At 36.7% G+C, this 17,603-nt stretch overlaps 1 protein-coding gene across 2 annotated transcripts; it reads right to left on the reverse strand.

The window, feature by feature from the left end:
- Positions 1-1,658: 1,658 nt before the first annotated feature.
- Positions 1,659-12,844, reverse strand: LOC141437913 (uncharacterized). 2 transcript variants are annotated; one of them, XM_074101492.1, is made up of 4 exons: positions 12,762-12,844; positions 8,598-8,688; positions 6,867-7,106; positions 1,659-5,990 (listed from the first exon to the last, which is right to left on the reverse strand). In XM_074101492.1, exons 1-4 carry the CDS (start codon positions 12,789-12,791, stop codon positions 5,947-5,949), a joined length of 405 nt encoding a protein of 134 aa, XP_073957593.1. In that variant the 5' UTR covers positions 12,792-12,844; the 3' UTR covers positions 1,659-5,946. The 2 variants fall into 2 exon arrangements, with proteins under 2 accessions (XP_073957593.1, XP_073957592.1); XM_074101491.1 differs by lacking the exon at positions 12,762-12,844 and adding an exon at positions 8,877-9,083.
- Between the last annotated feature and the right edge of the window lie 4,759 nt (positions 12,845-17,603).

Raw genomic sequence — 17,603 nt, forward strand, 5'->3', positions numbered from 1 at the left:
CGTGGTAAAAAATCCACACAGGCTTCATTTGGACTTACCCAAACACTGGTTGGAATGTTCTGTATTTAGTGATGCCGCGTATAATCTGTAATGTGCTCTTAGCTGAGCTGTCTTGGTGTTTATCAGTGTGTACTGTGTACCACATTGGTAGAAGGTCGATCTGGGAGCGTTCCAAATGCCAATATTATCATTCGGCATACTAAGGTTAATGCTAGATCAGAAGTTACAGTCACCAACAAAAATATACCTAAATACGACTTTATTGCCTGAACATTAAGGTCGTACTTTGACTGTATTCATATCTTGGTTGCTGACTGTACAAGTATTTTTTACTGTGTAGCGTAAATTATAGTTGCATCACTCGTAGAAGAATGTAAATTATTAATACTTAGGGCTATTAAAAACAACGGATTGCATTCTTACTACAAACTGCCGACTGCTCATGCATTTCGGTTGCAGCTAGCGTGCAATTTGTGTACCGTCGTAGAAACTGAATCACATACCAGTGGAACCTTTTCATAAACAATTTTGCTATGATTTCTTTAGCAATTTATAGGATGTCAACGTGACTTAGTTGCACAAAGGTGCCGAATGGCAGATGATGATGAGATAATTGTCGAATGGTAATTACGACGTTTGATAAGCTCGCGGATCGACCCGGGTGCTTTTTAAAATAAATAGATATTAATGTTGGTATCTTGCACTTACAACTACCTGCAGTAATAATACCTAAGTTTTGGCTTTCTACTTTTTACTGTAGTATTTATAAACATAAAGTAGGTATTTTACCGCTTATTGATGAATTGCGAAATTATAAGTAAGTCTTGCGTTGTCTCTTGTCAGAGGGGCTACTATGAAAATCGAAGATTGTATGGTACCTACCGTTCCTCTCACTCTCGTATTAAATAATATAAGCGCTGTTTTAAACGCATGTGTGCCAGCTGTAAATTCGATAGATTTTTTTATATTGTGTGGGTAGTTGTAGAAGCAAGGCAAGTGTGTGCGCCGTCGGTGCTAGTACAGTTGTTAGAAGTGCACTTGACTAGACGTTGCTACGTACGCATTATATTTTTGGACAGACTCACTGATTAAAAAGATAATATAATGATATTGTGAAGTTTTATTGTGTTCAATCCTTTCCAAACACGTGCACCCTTTGACATAACACGTGTGATTAATTAAAGGCGAGCGGTTGAGCGTGCCATCTTTCTTCAGATCGCTTGAGAAAGAGACGGTGCTATAAAATTGCTCCCGCTACACGTTTCATTGCAGAACTGAAAAAGGGTTAAGTCGTTTAGTTTTTTCGTTCTTTGTAGTTACCAGATGGTTTGTATGAAAGAACATTTTACAAAAGAAATGGTAAACCCATGCGAAGCCGGGGCGGACAACAAATAAGTAATCGATTGAATCAGGAGTGAATTGAAAGATTTACTCTGTTCTCCCGCGTAACCTTATGATAGCTACGTTTATGCAAGAAATGTGTTCATGCAGAACACACAAATCACACAAACCCATCTATCACCACTACCACACTACACTGACACGTTTCGAACTCAACCAGAGCTCATCTTTAGAGCCACACAACCGTTCACCAGATGTTAGCCTCTTGACTCTTCTGAGTAGCATCTGGTAGCATGAGTATACAATAAAACAACATGTTAGACAGCTTTAACATTTATTGTTCCTCCAACCTGCATGAATATTCACAGGAACATTACAGGCACTATATATTAAAAAAAAAGATAACACTGTTTCAAACTGATTTGAAAGCACCAAAACATTTTGACTAGAATTTTGACAAGTATTTTTAAAATAATAAAATGCCAATTTATTTCATCGGTGGGCAAGTAATGTTTTCCAATGTATCTACTAATTTGTAAGAATAGAAGAATTTACTTATGTATTTATAAAGTAGGTTAAATATCAGTAATACTGGAAAAAAACCGAAGTATACTTCATATCGAAAATACAAACTGAAACATAGATGCACAGAAAAAACAGAAAAATAGACCAGCGCTGGGAATCGAACCCAGGTCCTCGGCATTCCGTGCCACGTGCTATAGACCTGGAGGACCTGGGTCCGATTCCCAGCGCTGTGTAACGGTTTTACCTTCCGGATTCCGGATATCCGGATTTCACCCAAGGAAGACCCACGCAGCGCAGGGAAGCGACCCCTAATAAGAACTCGTTTTCTAGCTAGTGTGCTCAGTGCGATATAGCTAATTACCCGGTTTTTGTATGTTTTTTTTTCAGTTTTAATGTCTTTTGTATTTTTTTGTGTTTAATTTGAATTTTTTGGTCTTTTAACTGTGACGCTGTTATTTTTAATGATAAATAAATAAATCCTGTTAAAGTTAAAATGTATTTTTGCGACAAACGGGGAGAATTGATTTTGTTATTTGAATATATTATTTTACAAGTATTTGAGAAAAAGTAATTAAAATGTGACCATGTGACCCTCTGGCTATAACGCTGGACCCACCCTTGGACCCTTGTGGGAGGGGAGACCTACCGCTTCGTCTTTCGTTACCTACCATTCCAGCAGGGCAGCGAAAATCGAAAGTTCGTATCGTACCTTCTCTCTCACTCTCGTATTAAATATATAAATAAGCGTCGGCGGGACGGTATGATACCAACTTCGAATTCCGTAGTAGCCCTGCAGACCCTCACGGCCTCAACTGCGATCACGTCACCGCCAAAGACCGCGCTCACTGCCACTTGAGTACAAGATATATAAATACTTAACTAAAAAAAGCAAGTTCTGGCAGAGACATATACCTACACAAGTGATTAAGAGGAATATAAAAAGTGCGAGGAGCCTTTAGCCAAAAAGTCGTTTCTGGAAAACTGCATAGGGTTTTATAACAAAATTGCAATAAAATACTGATCAAACAGATACAAAGTCCAATATGTCAACTGCGGGTCCAAGATACAGGCTCAGCCTAGTTTGGGATCCACTGTATCTAATGATTGATTGTAATTATCCTGGTGTTATAACAAACATTTTACTAACGTAAATATACAATTTTACTCGCAAATGTGATGAAAAACATTGTATGTCGCACGGGCGGTACTAGAATTCCTTATTTACCGCCCTTAAGACTAAGACACAATGTACCCGTATGAGGGATTAATTTTATTTATAACAAATAAATTCTTTGAACAAATAATATTTTTAACCACTTCAATTGATTTATACTATAGACTCGGGCCAGCGAAAGCTGTCCACGCATTTTTTACGAAACTTTAATCTGGTATCATTTTTGAGATTGTCAAAATTGACATATTGTCATTCTAGCCCTGCTTAGATAATTTTGATACTTCTGCTGTAAGAAATAAATAAATATTTTTTTCTTTAATTCAACCACCTACCATCCTCAAAATGGAAAATGTTATAAGATTATGTTAGAATTAAAATGTTAGAAGACATATTCAATGCCAATCTGGTCAAAATGGTCCAAAAATTGATGCGTCCGGACTGTACGTAAATAGGCACTGATAAGATCATAAAATTTACCAAGGGACTACTAAAGTGCATCATCAACTTTCACACATTACTAATGAATGTTGATGCAGCTTGAAGTCTCGAGTATAATTTAATATCTGGCAAATTTAAATAAATATCTAAGTATCAACATCGTTTAATCAGTGTACAGCAAGTGTTGTCAGCCTCTTTTTTTTTATTTGCCGCGTTTTGTCTGGGACAGCTTTCGTTGGCCCGAGTCTATTTACATTTTAGCAAAGTTTAATATTTGTGTACATTTATGGGTCTATATGCACTATGCCTGGAAAAGGGCAAGAAGACATTATGGACCCCACTATGCCCAAGTGGGGCCCAAACTATTCGGGGTTTTCCCTTTAATATAGTTTTCTGTGTATCGAATATACGAGTATTTAAATAAATGTTTCCTGACTCTCTCAAGCAAAATTATTTCTCCGGATAAAAACTTGCCACTAGTCACTAGTGACCTTAAGGTTGGGCCACATGCAGTCGCCCGACGCTCGCTTCCAATATTAAATCGGGTCACGTGACATCCAGCGATAAAGCTGAAAATGTTGAGCTTTATCGCTGGAAAAAAACCTCTTCAATTTCGGCAAAAACAGTGTTATTTTTTTTCATTCACTCCAATTTCTTTTAATTGTACCACTGCCACGACTGCTATTAAATGAGATTAAAAAATCAGCTTCCAAGACCAAGCAAGACCATTCCTGCAAGAAGCCATCTTGTCGCTGCTGCTCGACGCGGCGACTTGGCGCTACTTTTTTGGGCCGCGGGAAATTCAAAATCACCTTCAAAATGGGGTCACGTGACCAGATTTATCGCTGCAGACGAGCGATTAGCGACTGCATGTGGGGGCAACTAAGGCGCTAGCCACACAGGAGAGACGTGGGACAGGGGCGCGTCGCAGTGGCAGCTAGTTTTCATACTAAATGTATAGAAAAGTCGCGATCCAAAGCAGACAGAAGAGATGAGGCGGAGACGCCCTCGTCCTGTGTCCGCCCCGTCCGCGACTTCTCGTCGTCTCGTCTCTTCTGTGTAGCTTATGCCTTACAGTCCAATGAGACAAGACAACTCTAACGTTAGCTAGCCATATAAAATATAGCTAGTTCATTGTCATTTACTGCATAGACGTTTTGAGTATTCATATAATGTAACTAACGTTTTCTTATATTTTTTACTCACAACTTATTTTAAAATAATACTTAGGTTATAATAAAGGAATGGCATCACTTGATTTGGATATTTACAAAATCAAATTTCTATTTAATAAATTAATACTTTAAAATATTTTAATTTGGAAGGTTTAAAATTTGAAAAATAAAAATAAGACTGCTTCAATTCAAATTCTTACCAATAAATACCAGTCTATATTTTTAGAACTATTTTCAAGATTCTAGATTTTTTTAGATTCTAGACTTTTCGACGATTGGTACCTATGTAGTTAGTTTTTCATAAATTTCAGTTAACCCTGCTTAATAATGTTAGTATCTTGAATCACAGCGTTCATGGAATGTAACCTACATAATCTCACGTTTTTAAAGCTAGTTTAAAATTAAAAATACAGTGATGTATTCAACGAGTTCAACTCTTAACTACTCTTCATGAGTAAAACATATGCAAAATAATACAAAATAATAGGACCTCTAAATAATACTTCTGATGATAAAATAGAATATAGAGGGAAAGAGAGATTGGTTTTACCTAAACCCAAGCCGCTGAAATTTTAAATTGTGATGATAAGTTTTAAATTTATTTATTTTTAATTTAAAGGAGTGCAAAATTTAGGCTTAGGGATTTAGAAAGTTAAAGAAAATTCGGTTTGCTTACTAAATTTGCTCTTGATTCTCTAGACTATTACCCCTTATTCATAAATGTCAATTAAACCTTTTAGTTAAAATGCCGCTAAAATTCGTTTGTCCTATCTGTCACTTCGACATTTGTATTTGTTAGAAAAGGACAAAGCATTTGTTAGTTAACATAGGCTTGTTAAGTTTTATGAATAAGGGGTAGATATGAAATAAAGTTATAACATAGTGAGACCCAAATATTTGAGTCATCAGTGGGAGCAACGGTGTGTTCAGAGAACCTGACTATAAAGCTTGAGGTCCCAGGCGCAAGCCCTGTCCGAGCAGATATTTATATCAAAATAATGAATATTCATAAATACCTATCAAATCGTATGGAACACGCACTAGCCCGGTTTTTTTTAAAGAAATTATTTACCGACCAAAGATCCGAATTTTCTCCAGACCAATCTCACTTTTACCAACATCAAAATACATTAAAACTTGAATAAAACTGCTCCAGATCATAATTTCGAGAAAGGAAATATCTACAGCCTAGCCATTAGCATCCTTTGGAAGATTTCAACAATAACTATAAATTCTAGTGCTATATAGTACTAAATACTGATTAATACCATAAAACTATAGGATCCACCTGTACTAGTGTCTCAGGATCATCTGGCAGTATAGAAAGCTGTCCAACACTGAAACAACAACAAAGTGTATAACAAACGCATAAATACAAAGTGTATAACACTACAAACAAAAGACCTCCATAATTCAGACTTGTTACTCTACCTTTGTTTGATTAAATGAATTCAAAATTATCAGTAAGTAAGCCACAAAGAGCTCTTTTACATACCACTTTTTTATACTGCCATACTACCATATTCTAAATGCGAAAATAACTCTGTCACCTCTTTGTGTTCAAACCGCAGAACCAATTAAGATGAAATTTGGTTACATTTTTGACATTTTAGATAACTTCTTCACCTTCACTGGCAGGATGAATGTCAATTGGTCCAGCATGTGTTGAAAGTGAGCAAGTGAGTCATGTTACCCACCCCAGTCATTTGGCACACAACTATGTATAATTATAATTACTGCAGGATAGATTAGATATGACATAACATTAATGACCCAATAATCTTTCTTATATATAATTAAATAGGCCAGTGTTTGACCACAATCAGCTACTGTACTACAAAAGTTGCAACTGCTACAATTCCACAAAATTGTTAATTTTACTATGAAAAACTTGTAATTTTTTTCGGATTGTAGCACTTGTCACTTTTGTAGTACAGGGCACACGCCTGGTGGCTGGTGGTAAGCGAACATGTGGACTAAGACGGAGCACACTTCCCCAATAAACGCCCATTCACCCAAGATTTGAGGACGGCCAGATTGTAGCGATAGGGAACACAGATGCAGGCAGGGCATTCCACTCTTCAGCTGTCCGCATAAAAAAGGACAAGCAAAAACGCTTTGTGCGAATGCTGACAACATAAGGGTGAAGACCCCGCTTGCTGTTGATGTAATTGTTATAATTTGTATTTGTATAAATGTTGTAAAATACTCACAATACTGTGCAGCGCTGATCAGCAAATCATACAGCTGAACAGGGCCCTTCCCTTTCAGCACAACCTCGCACACAAACACATACACCACCCTACTGGTCTCGAACAGGGAGTCCAGCAGCAGCCAGGTGGTGATGTTTCTGCCGGTGTTGAGTGCTGTGCTCCTATTCATTACCACACAGGAGTTGAGGAAACCTATAGCGCTGGTCACTATCATGAGCCCGGATATGAAGTAGTGAATACCTGGAAGTGGAAGGATAATAATATAATACGTGAAAAAGGTGTATGTGTTTGTAAATATACGGTAACATCGTAGCGTAGCGTAGTTGGGGCGGGAGGGGGTATGCCCCGGGCGGCACATTTTGGGAGCGGCAAAATACCATAGAAATTTAATGGTATGTGTGAAGTTCCCAATCAGCACTGGGCGCGCGTGGGAACTACAGCCCAAGTGTTCTCATTCTGGGAGGACTGTGCCCAGCAGTGGGATGTGTATAGTCTTGGATGATGATCATAATTCCATAGCAAAAAAAAGTTGCACCTACGATTCGGACCGATTAGAATACACTAAATAAAAGGGCGACAAATTTTTCTTCCGCCCCGGGCGGTTGATACCCACGCTACGCCACTGGGTAACATTGTTACTAAATAAAAATTAAACTTTATTCTTTACAACAATTTCAAGATTTAATTTGTGGATGCATTTTCCCAAGTAGAGATGAACATCAGTTTTAATATTTGTCTGTCTTTAATTTAAATTTCTTAACCCGTCCAGCAACCTAGACACGCACAGTGTCTAACACCCTGTCAGTGACCAAAAAAAAACTCAGTGAGAGCGACTCTCTCAGTTGCCGACTAATTTGCTAGGCGCTTGGTGCTCCTCCAGGGTGCTGGACAGGTTAAATCTATCCAGTTGTTTTAGCAGGAAGGCAGACAAATGTTAATGAAAGGTACTTTAAAATAACCTGGATTTACATATCCACAGGATATAGTTCCCAAGGCACGGAAATTATATAGAAAATTCTGTAACATCTTGATTTCTTTGACAACCTTTAGAAATGAACACTGGAGATAAATTAGAAGACTCTATATAAGTAGAAATAGTTTCAGCTATCTCTTTGCTAGGCAGTAGCCACAGTAAGATTACTTGTTATACTTTAATTTTAATAAATTAAAGCAAGATTTTGTAATATAAAAACTAGAGATGAAACGGATGGTGCTTTGGCCGGATACCAGATATTTGGCGGGACCTTTGGCCGGTTAGCCCGATATCCGGCCACCAGATATTCGGCCTAGTTTTACATACAATTAAATTAAGCTAATTTGAAAATGCGCAACTTGTAGAGTATAATTAATTAACTTAGGGGCTGTTTCCATTGATTAATTAATTAATACCACCCATTGATTAATTTTAACTGACGGATAAATATGATGTTGTTTCTGTTTGTTTTGTATGAATAGACGCGAGACGGTATCACTTTTATCCATCAGTTAAAATTAATTAATGGGTGGTGGAACAGCCCCTTAGAATAATAAACTGATGTCAATAATTGATAAATTCATAAATAAATACCAGTTTTTAATCATAACTATAAGTTCTTTACCATCCGGTATCCGGCCGGATTGTACGCAACTATTCGGTGTTCGGCCGAATAGTAAAATAGTGGCCGGATAGGCCCGATACCGGATACTGGCCGGATATCCGTTGCATCTCTAATAAAAACTATAAATAAATACCTAAATCACTGCCAAACAGGGGCTCCAAATAGAATAATTCAGGCTTCAATAAACGAAGCAGGGCCATCACAAACGCTGTTGACGACGAAATCTGCAATCATATAAATTAAATAAACACACAATCACGACTCGTCACATTGTCCCTTGTTTTCGCATCATAAAACGTATATCACGCTACTGTTTAAGCCAATTAAGTATTTTATTACTAAATCAACAATTATATTGTGATATAAACAAGATAAACACTATGTAATTGGCTAAAATAAACTTTAAACTTACGGAGAACACCGCAGCAACAACGCGCACATACATTTTTAGGTCTAACACTGGCATTGCTTTAGTTTTAGATTGTGTGGACATCGAGACGAGGGTAGTCGGATAACTTGGAATGTTATAAAGCTATCACAGGTCAAGTTTTATTATTTACGGTGTGAAAATCGATACGAAAACCGTTTTAGCGCGGTCGGATTTCATTGGGCGTCAGATTTGTTTGGGAATGACAGTGACAGTACTCGGATCCTAAAGTTGCCATAGAAAAAAAGCGTTCAGGGAATCTTAGTTTTGGAAATTATTATTTATTAATAAATAACATAAACAATTCGATCATAATTTATAAAAACAAAAACATGCTTCGCCTCACTTGCTAAACTAACTTCCGTCACATCAGCTATATAAACAGTGAATTGGTACAATGTGCATGTGTGCTGCCATCTATCTGCGAACTCAGTTTACAAATAACAAGATAGATGGCGCAAGTATGTAAATAATACGTAGTGTAAGATATAGTTAGTAGGACTTATTTTTTACATTCATGCCAAAAAGTTACATAAGTATGCAGTACTGAGTCTCATCCAAAGTACAGTCAACGTAAAAGTTAACTTTACATTTTAGTACCTTGTCACTGTATGTCTTGTGGCAATATTTTTTTTATTCAACTGGATGGCAAACGAGCATGCGGGTCTCCTGGTGGTAAGAAATCACCACCGCCCATAAACATCTGCAACACCATCTTACATGCGTTGCCAACCTAGAGGCCTAAGATGGGATACCTCAAGTGCCAGTAATTTCACCGGCTGTCTTACTCTCCACGCCGAAACAAATTAGTGCAAGCACTGCTGCTTCACGGATGGTGTTAGCAATCCGGGCGGACGTTTCACAAGGTCCTACCACCTGCGATATCACACAAAAGCTCAAACGCGAAGCTTCAGCGACGAGTTAATAAAAGTGTACCTTAAACAAAGTAATCTTTGATTTCGACAGTACCTACCTACCGTACAAGTAGGGTAAACTCGCATTATTTGGTGATACGCCTAATTCGGTGATACATGGTTTGAAGCACGATACCGAGTAAAGCTAGTGAATTAAGGCCTTTTAAATGCGACCTTACTACAAAGCATTAAGTTAGAATTCCGTTTGCATTCTTGTGGGTCAAATTGAGAGAGCGAGATAGTAAATATTAGCAAATATCTCGCGCAGGACCTCATTACGGCGCCGCGTGGACATGTAGAAACTGGTTCTCCGTTTATAATTAGTTTTTAAATACTGAAAGTGCCTGGATTTGTATAAAAAGTGGTCAGTGTACTTAAAAAACATTATTTTTAGTATATCAGTTATTATTTTTAACAAAACTTGTATAGTTTTTTCACAGTACGTTATGAAAGCCGGTCAAAAAGTTATCATTTTCAAGAATTTGACGCCGCAACGGTATCACCAAATTAAACAAGATAGTTAAAGATATGAGTGAAATTTAATTATAACGCGTGTATTTTAATTATTTATTGCATGTATTGTGTTGAATAATTCATAATTAATAAAGTTGCAGTTCATAAGCAACGTTAGTATATTATTTTGGGGGTCTTTATCACCAAATTACATGAGTTATTTTTTTTAACTTTTCATTGTAATTTTTTAATTTTCATTCAATTGATAAAATAAAAAGAAAAAAACCGCGAGTATAATGAATCTAATAAATTAAAATCAGCCATTGAAAACGTATTGGAGTCAAACATGACATTACATTATACATATGTATAAAGCATCGGCGGTTTAATTTTTTCTGTTAAAAAGTTTTTATTTTTTTTTCCTATCCTTAGGGTAGGTTTTTTTTCCAAATTTATATGGGACCAACTTCAAGGTTCAACTTGAACCCCTTTCCAATAAAAAAAGAATTATCAAAATGGAACTACTCTGTAAGTAAAAAGTTATGCGTGGTCATACATTAAAAAAAAAATCGAGTCGACTTGAGAACCTCCTCCGTTTTTTCTTCGTCGGTTGAAAATGGCGTAGATTGGATAGTTTGTTAATTTTGCATGAAGCCGTATCACCTCCATTGCCGGAGTCAAGAAAGTTGATAATGATAAGAACCAAAAAATATTTATGTGTGATGCATGTAGTAGGGTCGACAATTCCAGATTTCATATTAAATGGCAATTAATAGATTTCATATTAAATGGCATTGACCCGGATCACTCACGTCTTAAATCGAGTTTAGCTCGACATGTTTCAGGCTAATCCGTAGCCCTTCCTCAGGAGCGTTTTCAACGTCATTTAGGTTGGAACTGTCAAATGTAGGGTAGCACACAACAGTAACAACATCGCTCTACAAAGGTACGTTCACACTATGAGTGAGTCACACGGTAGTTAAATGTTCAAAATTAATAGATTTCATTGTTTATTACCTACGTGCAATTTAATTTAATACTAATTAATATTTTTCCAAATTTATTTTAAATAAACTTCATTATACCTAATTAGGTGATAAAAAAAAAATTAAAACTTGTGTAATTTGGTTATAGTCTAATTAGAGTAGTACGTATCACCGACTTAAGGTGATTGTCACCAAATTAGCGATGTTCGGGCAGTTGAAGAAATGTGGATTATGAACAGTATTATTTATATTTAATTAAGATTTAAAGGCATGATTATGCCAATAACAGGACTGTCTGCAGTTCCTATTAAAAGTAAAGACATTGATTGATAATAACATGGACTTTTATTCAAAATTCGATTTTATCACCAAATTAGATGAGATCACCCTACTTACAATGAACGGACTCACTTTTATAAGTAGTTCACTTATTCGCATTATCACCTACTACATTCAAACTCTGACTGAAGGAATATAATTTTTATTGTGTACAAACGAAACAGAAAACATTTTAAATTTTATAAAGATAATTCAATGGTCAAAATTAAATCCCCATGTCAAACAACTTTTACAAAATGAATTAATGACGATTGAACTATTAATAAGAATTTGTCGCGGCCATCACGCGCTCGTCAAAGTTTCATTCAAATTGACAGCTACATTTCCACATTCATTTTTTGAACACTTGACTTCAGCTGTCAACGAATTGCATGCAATTAAAAACGTCACGGATTTATTTGATGAAAGAGTCAACTAATGGAGTTAGAGCCACTGTAAATTATTTCAATGTTTTTTGTCTTCACCAAACAATGTGCTTAATTAAAATTAAATATGTATGTTCATTTTATTTTAAGCCGCGGTGGCCTAGTGGTTTGATTTGCTATGGCCTCTCAAGCAGTGGACCGGGGGTTCAAACCCCGGCTCGCTACTTGGGTTTTTTGAAATTCATGTGCGAAATTACATTTGAAATTTACCACGAGCTTTACGGTGAAGTAAAACTTCGTGGGGAGACCTGCACAAACCTGTGAAGCAATTCAGTGGAGTGTGTGAAGTTCCCCACCCACACTGGGGCCGTGTGAGAACTACGGATCAAGCTCTTTCATTCTGAGAGGAAGCCTGTGCCCAGCAGTAGGACGTATACAGGCCGAGACGAGACGATGATGTACATTTTATTGAACACTTAAAAGTAGTTTTTTTTTATTTAAGCATTTATATTTTAAATTCTGACGATTATATGCAATGATTAAAAAAATCATTTCGATAGCTTTGGGGACTAGGTTAAATATTTTAGCCACTTAAAATTTTTCAAATAGCCAAAGTTTTGTTAAGTAGACTAAAAAATAAGTATCTGTAATATAGTTCAACTTTTATAAGTCAAACTGAATTCAAGCAACACATAAAGTTACCTACTGTATGATGTGTAATTGTTATTAGGTAGGTACTAGGGTAAGTACATCTTCAATAAATCCAAATTCGAACAGATTAAAATTTAAATTCGGAACTAGAGGGACGCTTACGATAATGGCGGGCGGGCAATCAGCCTCCATTCACGCTAACCACTCAATTCGATTAACGATTAATTTTATTAAAATTTACGAGATGTTGCCAGTTATAAATTTGATGCAATTGTTGCGTCGATTGAGTTATTATTTGATTACAGTCGGCGTAGTTTACGATTACAGTTTTATGATTATGCATTTTTCATTTATTCCCATGGTACTGGAATTCAATTCTAGTTTTATTATACGAGTAAGTAGTTAGAGAGCTATATGACCGCGTGTGAAAACCTGAAGTCAAGGGAAAAGCGGAATACATACGTGAAAACTAACAGAACTAATGTAATATAAAGTAATTTAGCAACAGTGTAAAAAAAGCGATTTTTTAGGTGTTCTTAGGACTCGGTAGTCTACAAGAAACTTAGAGTTTCGCAGTGTCCGTTCATACCGTCTGTGTTCGGTTGCTAGTGCTAGAAAACTGTAAAGCTCGAGTAAATATAACAATTAACAACCGGCTAGTAGTGGTAAAATAAAATTTAGATAAAATATTGTTTACAGTAATTACAGTACACGCGGACAAAGCGCGGAAAAAATATGCAAAATTACAATGTTCTAGCGCACTGACAGTCTATAAGCTACGTCTTAAATAATCTAAGGATACGCTACAAATGGACGGACGGTCATTGTGAAACTATTTAGGTTCCTTGAAGGATCACGGAAACCTAAGAAGCTAAAACTTTAGTAGAGTTAAGCAAAGCTATTTATTTTAAGTCCATACTGATATTCGAATGCTTTGCTATATGACGCAGTCCCAAGAATACTTAATTACAAAAGCAAACGTACCTAACAGTCTCTATTTAATTATTTTTAAATTATAACCTACACTTGCACTTAATTTCTATTTATTCTGAACACTTGTTACTGGTCAGTCACTGTGGTCACTCAATGACACTTCTAAATCTATACAGAACTCATTTTTAATCCATTGATATAGAGTTCTATTTGATCCCTAAAGTTTATTAAATAGGGAGGGAATAAAAGCAGTTTTTATAGCGAAATAAGGTCCAATTCAATCCAAGTTTCATAATGGCTGAATGGTCAAAAGCTTTCGCCTAATTGTTATGCAATAAAGCGGTATGGTCAAGCTTAGAGCTTTTCGTGCAATCCACTTAATTTTAGTACGATAATATTGACTGTGGGAGGTTTTTTTTGGAGCGTTGTAGTGTTAAGTGATATAAAAACATGATAGATATTGTTGTGGATTTGTATGCGAAGGGCACTGGCCTGTCAATTTGTGTAAAAATATTGACTTGAATATTGCGAGACAACTGAGACTTCTGTTGTGACAAGAGGGTGGCGGCAGATTGAAAAATAGGAGTGGCACCACATTTTATTTTTATTAAAAATAAGTTTTTGGTAAAAATTTCATTTTTAATACAAGCTTTTTTTTGCTGACTATGCTTTTTGTTGACTGTACTTGTATTGTCGCCCAAACTACATTTGCATACCAAATTTCAAATCGATGCCATTAACCGTTGAAGAGTTCCGTCCCGCCCGTGGAGACAATCCTGGCCGGACTACCAGATGGGCTACAAAACTCGCAAATTGAAGTTCGTATCGGACCGTCCCTTTCACTCGCGTATTAAATGACTAGGCGTCATCGGGATGGCAACATACGAAGTTCGAGTTTTGCACTTCGTGGTATAGGGCCAGGATCAGGGGAAGTCAGATTTTTTTAGGTCAGATCGCCCGCGCTTGTTTTGTGATACACACTACACAAAGACACCTACATGAAACACAAGGTAGGTATATGTAGTGTGTAGGGCAAACACCCGCAAGGGATCCTGCTTCATAGGTAAACGGGGCATAATATATTGTAGAACATACAATTTCCAGGGGGGGCAGCTGCCCTCCCCTGCCCCCCCCCCTGCGTAGCCATAGCCAGGATGTCACTACTAGATTATTGTATTGTCACGTCATTAACATAGGTATACCAAATTTCAAGGCAATCCAACCACTAGAGTTGGTCGAATTTAACTTGCAAGATTTTATTACAGACAGACATACAACGGGACAGGTGAAACTAAATAAAAGCTTGTAAAAACAGGATTGGCAACACATTTTATTTTTATGAAAAAATATCTAATTTTTAACAGGACGTAAGAGGGGCGGGGGCACTTCTTACACGTCTGAGACTTCTGGCATACATTGTGGTCGTGGTATTGTGGGGTCGTTCACCACGGCCGATGAATATCTCTTTCACTTAAAGAGCGAGGTTTATTTCTTACCACCTAGCATTAAAAAAAAACTGTCTCAGTTGTATCGACTTTAGATAGCAGACGACAAGGGGATGCTCATAATGTATCCTACATTCAATAATATTAACCACTGTCCACTATATCAATTATAATGCAGGGGTCACTAAATAATAAATGGATTAATATTCAAATGTTTGCAACAATAACTCTGCCCAACGGCTCGTGCACAGCCAATATTAAATTTACTGCCCACGGTTGAGCGCCCCTGTAATCTGTTATTTACAGATATACACAATCTATATCTATACTAAAATCCATCATCATCATCATCCTAGCCTATATACGTCCCACTGCTGGGCACAGGCCTCCTCTCAGAACAAGAGGGCTTGGGCCATAGTTCCCACGCAGGCCCAGTGCGGATTGGGAACTTCACACGCACCACTGAATTGCTTCGCAGGTTTGTGCAGGTTTCCTCACGATGTTTTCCTTCACCGCATAGCTCGTGGTAAATTTCAAATGTAATTCCGCACATGAATTTCGAAAAACTCAGAGGTGCGAGCCGGGGTTTGAACCCACGACCCTCTGCTTGAGAGGCGATAGGTCAAACCATTAGGCCACCACGGCGATCTACAAAAATCCATACTAATATTATAAATGCGAAAGTGTGTGTGTTTGTATGTTTGTCCATCTTTCACGTCGAAACGGAGCGACGGATCGACGTGATTTTGAAGAAAATTGGCTGTGACAGACGGACGAACAGACCGACAGACACGCGAAAGATTTTTCTAGGATTTCATTTTTTTCCAAAAAAAGTCTTGAAAATAACAACATGATTAGGTACCATTTGTTTTAATCACATAAAATTAGGTTTCTATCAAACAATTTTACGATTTGAAACCCAATAAATTAAACCCGAGGATCGATTATCACTTCAATAATTAACTTAATTATCAAATATGATTTATCGTCTCGATTACAAATCGCAGAAGGGTGAATTGGGCGATTCAACCGATTCTAACACGATTATATCGAGCCGCCATTTGGCTTCCTTGTCGAACTCTATGATCGATGACAGACCATCGATTATAGAGCGAGATGACTTCAAAAGTCCATCACTAAAATTAAAAATATTAAAGCCAACCGTTGGTGAGGAAAATTTGCCAAGTTTCTTCGCAATAATGGTCTTTCTGAAAGCGCCGGTAGTTTAGTAGTATTTAGTTTAGTAGTAGTAGTTTAGTATAGTTTAGGAAAACCCCCGACTTTGTCACTTCAAATTTCAATATCTCAAAAACAGCTCAATCGATCTTGATGAAACATGTCTAAGAACCATCGCTAGAAAAACTTATTTCAAATAAAAAAACCGCATTCAAATTGGTCCACCCGTTTAAGAGCTACGGTGCCACAGACAGACACAGAGACAAACATAGCGGTCAAACTTATAACACCCCTCTTTTTGCGTCGGGGGTTAAAAATGATAAGTATGGAAAAGAAAAAGCCTTTTAGGGTCTACTAGTTACTTACATAATACTCGTTTTGATTTTGATGTACCTATGTTTGAACATCACATTTTTTTTAATTGTTCTAATTTATAAGAGCCACTTTAAGATAGTTAACTCTATTTTTTACCAACCATTCTTGTTCTTGCATTATCCATCTGTTATTTTTTATTTGATTTGCTACAATTGGTGTAATTTCAATCACCTTTCAAAAACTACCAGTTACTTAGGCCACATTTAGACGATGCGGAAGCATGCAAGTTACACTACATTGCGGTATTTGTTTGATCAACTCAAGTAATTGCCCTCAATAGTCCGCAATGTACCAAGTTCTTGTATCGTCTAACTGGGGCTATATTCCCGCGATCAGCAACAGTCCTGCAACAGAAAAAAATATGTATCTGTTCCCTACACACACCTAAAATAGTTGTGGAACTATTTCGAGATTTAAAAAATTAAATAATGTAACATACCTATTTCGTTCAGACAAAATCAAACAAACAAGATCCGTCAGTGACAGATCACTTCTCATCTTATTTGTCAAGCGAACGTCTGAATCAGATATTTGTTCTTTACACGTAAATATTGTTTTGGGGATGACTTGACCTAAATAAACTGCCAAATGTTCTGTTCTGTTGTATTCTTGGTTGCCCTGAAAACCAGCGCCATGACTGAAGAAATTCAGACATCGGCATTTGCTGAGTGGCATCCATTTTACATTTAGATTAAGACTTCATGTAGAAACTTTTATTACACAAAATAAAATGTATTCTATTCTATTCCATTCCATTCCATTCCATTCTATTCTATTCTATTCTATAAATGCTTGTCAAACCACGCACTGTTTAGAGTTCCGTAAATACATATACAGCAAAATTCAATATATATGTCTTAAAATTATATGTCTTGGTCGAATCTATAACTCGTAACTATTCTTTATATACAGGTGTCCCAATAAACTAACCAGCTTATAAGACTTGGAAGACCCTCGACTTATTCATTTCAAAGTTCGTTATCTCAAAAACAGCTGACCCGCTTTTAATGAAACATAGCTAAGAACTACCGCAAAGCGCTTTAACATAAAAAAAGCATCGAAATCAGTCCATCTG

Source organism: Choristoneura fumiferana, chromosome 18, assembly GCF_025370935.1.
Source record: "Choristoneura fumiferana chromosome 18, NRCan_CFum_1, whole genome shotgun sequence".
In the NCBI taxonomy this organism is placed as follows: Eukaryota; Metazoa; Arthropoda; class Insecta; order Lepidoptera; family Tortricidae; genus Choristoneura; species Choristoneura fumiferana.

Excerpts from the sequence above, each read along its gene's own strand:
- LOC141437913 (XM_074101491.1), bottom strand. The coding sequence starts at position 8,957 with ATGTCCACACAATCTAAAACTAAAGCAATGCCAGTGTTAGACCTAAAA. Across the intron at positions 7,107-8,597 it reads CCTGTTTGGCAGTGATTTAG|GTATTCACTACTTCATATCC; the intron begins GTATTTATTTAT and ends TTCCACTTCCAG. Across the intron at positions 5,991-6,866 it reads GATCAGCGCTGCACAGTATT|TGTTGGACAGCTTTCTATAC; the intron begins GTGAGTATTTTA and ends TTGTTGTTTCAG.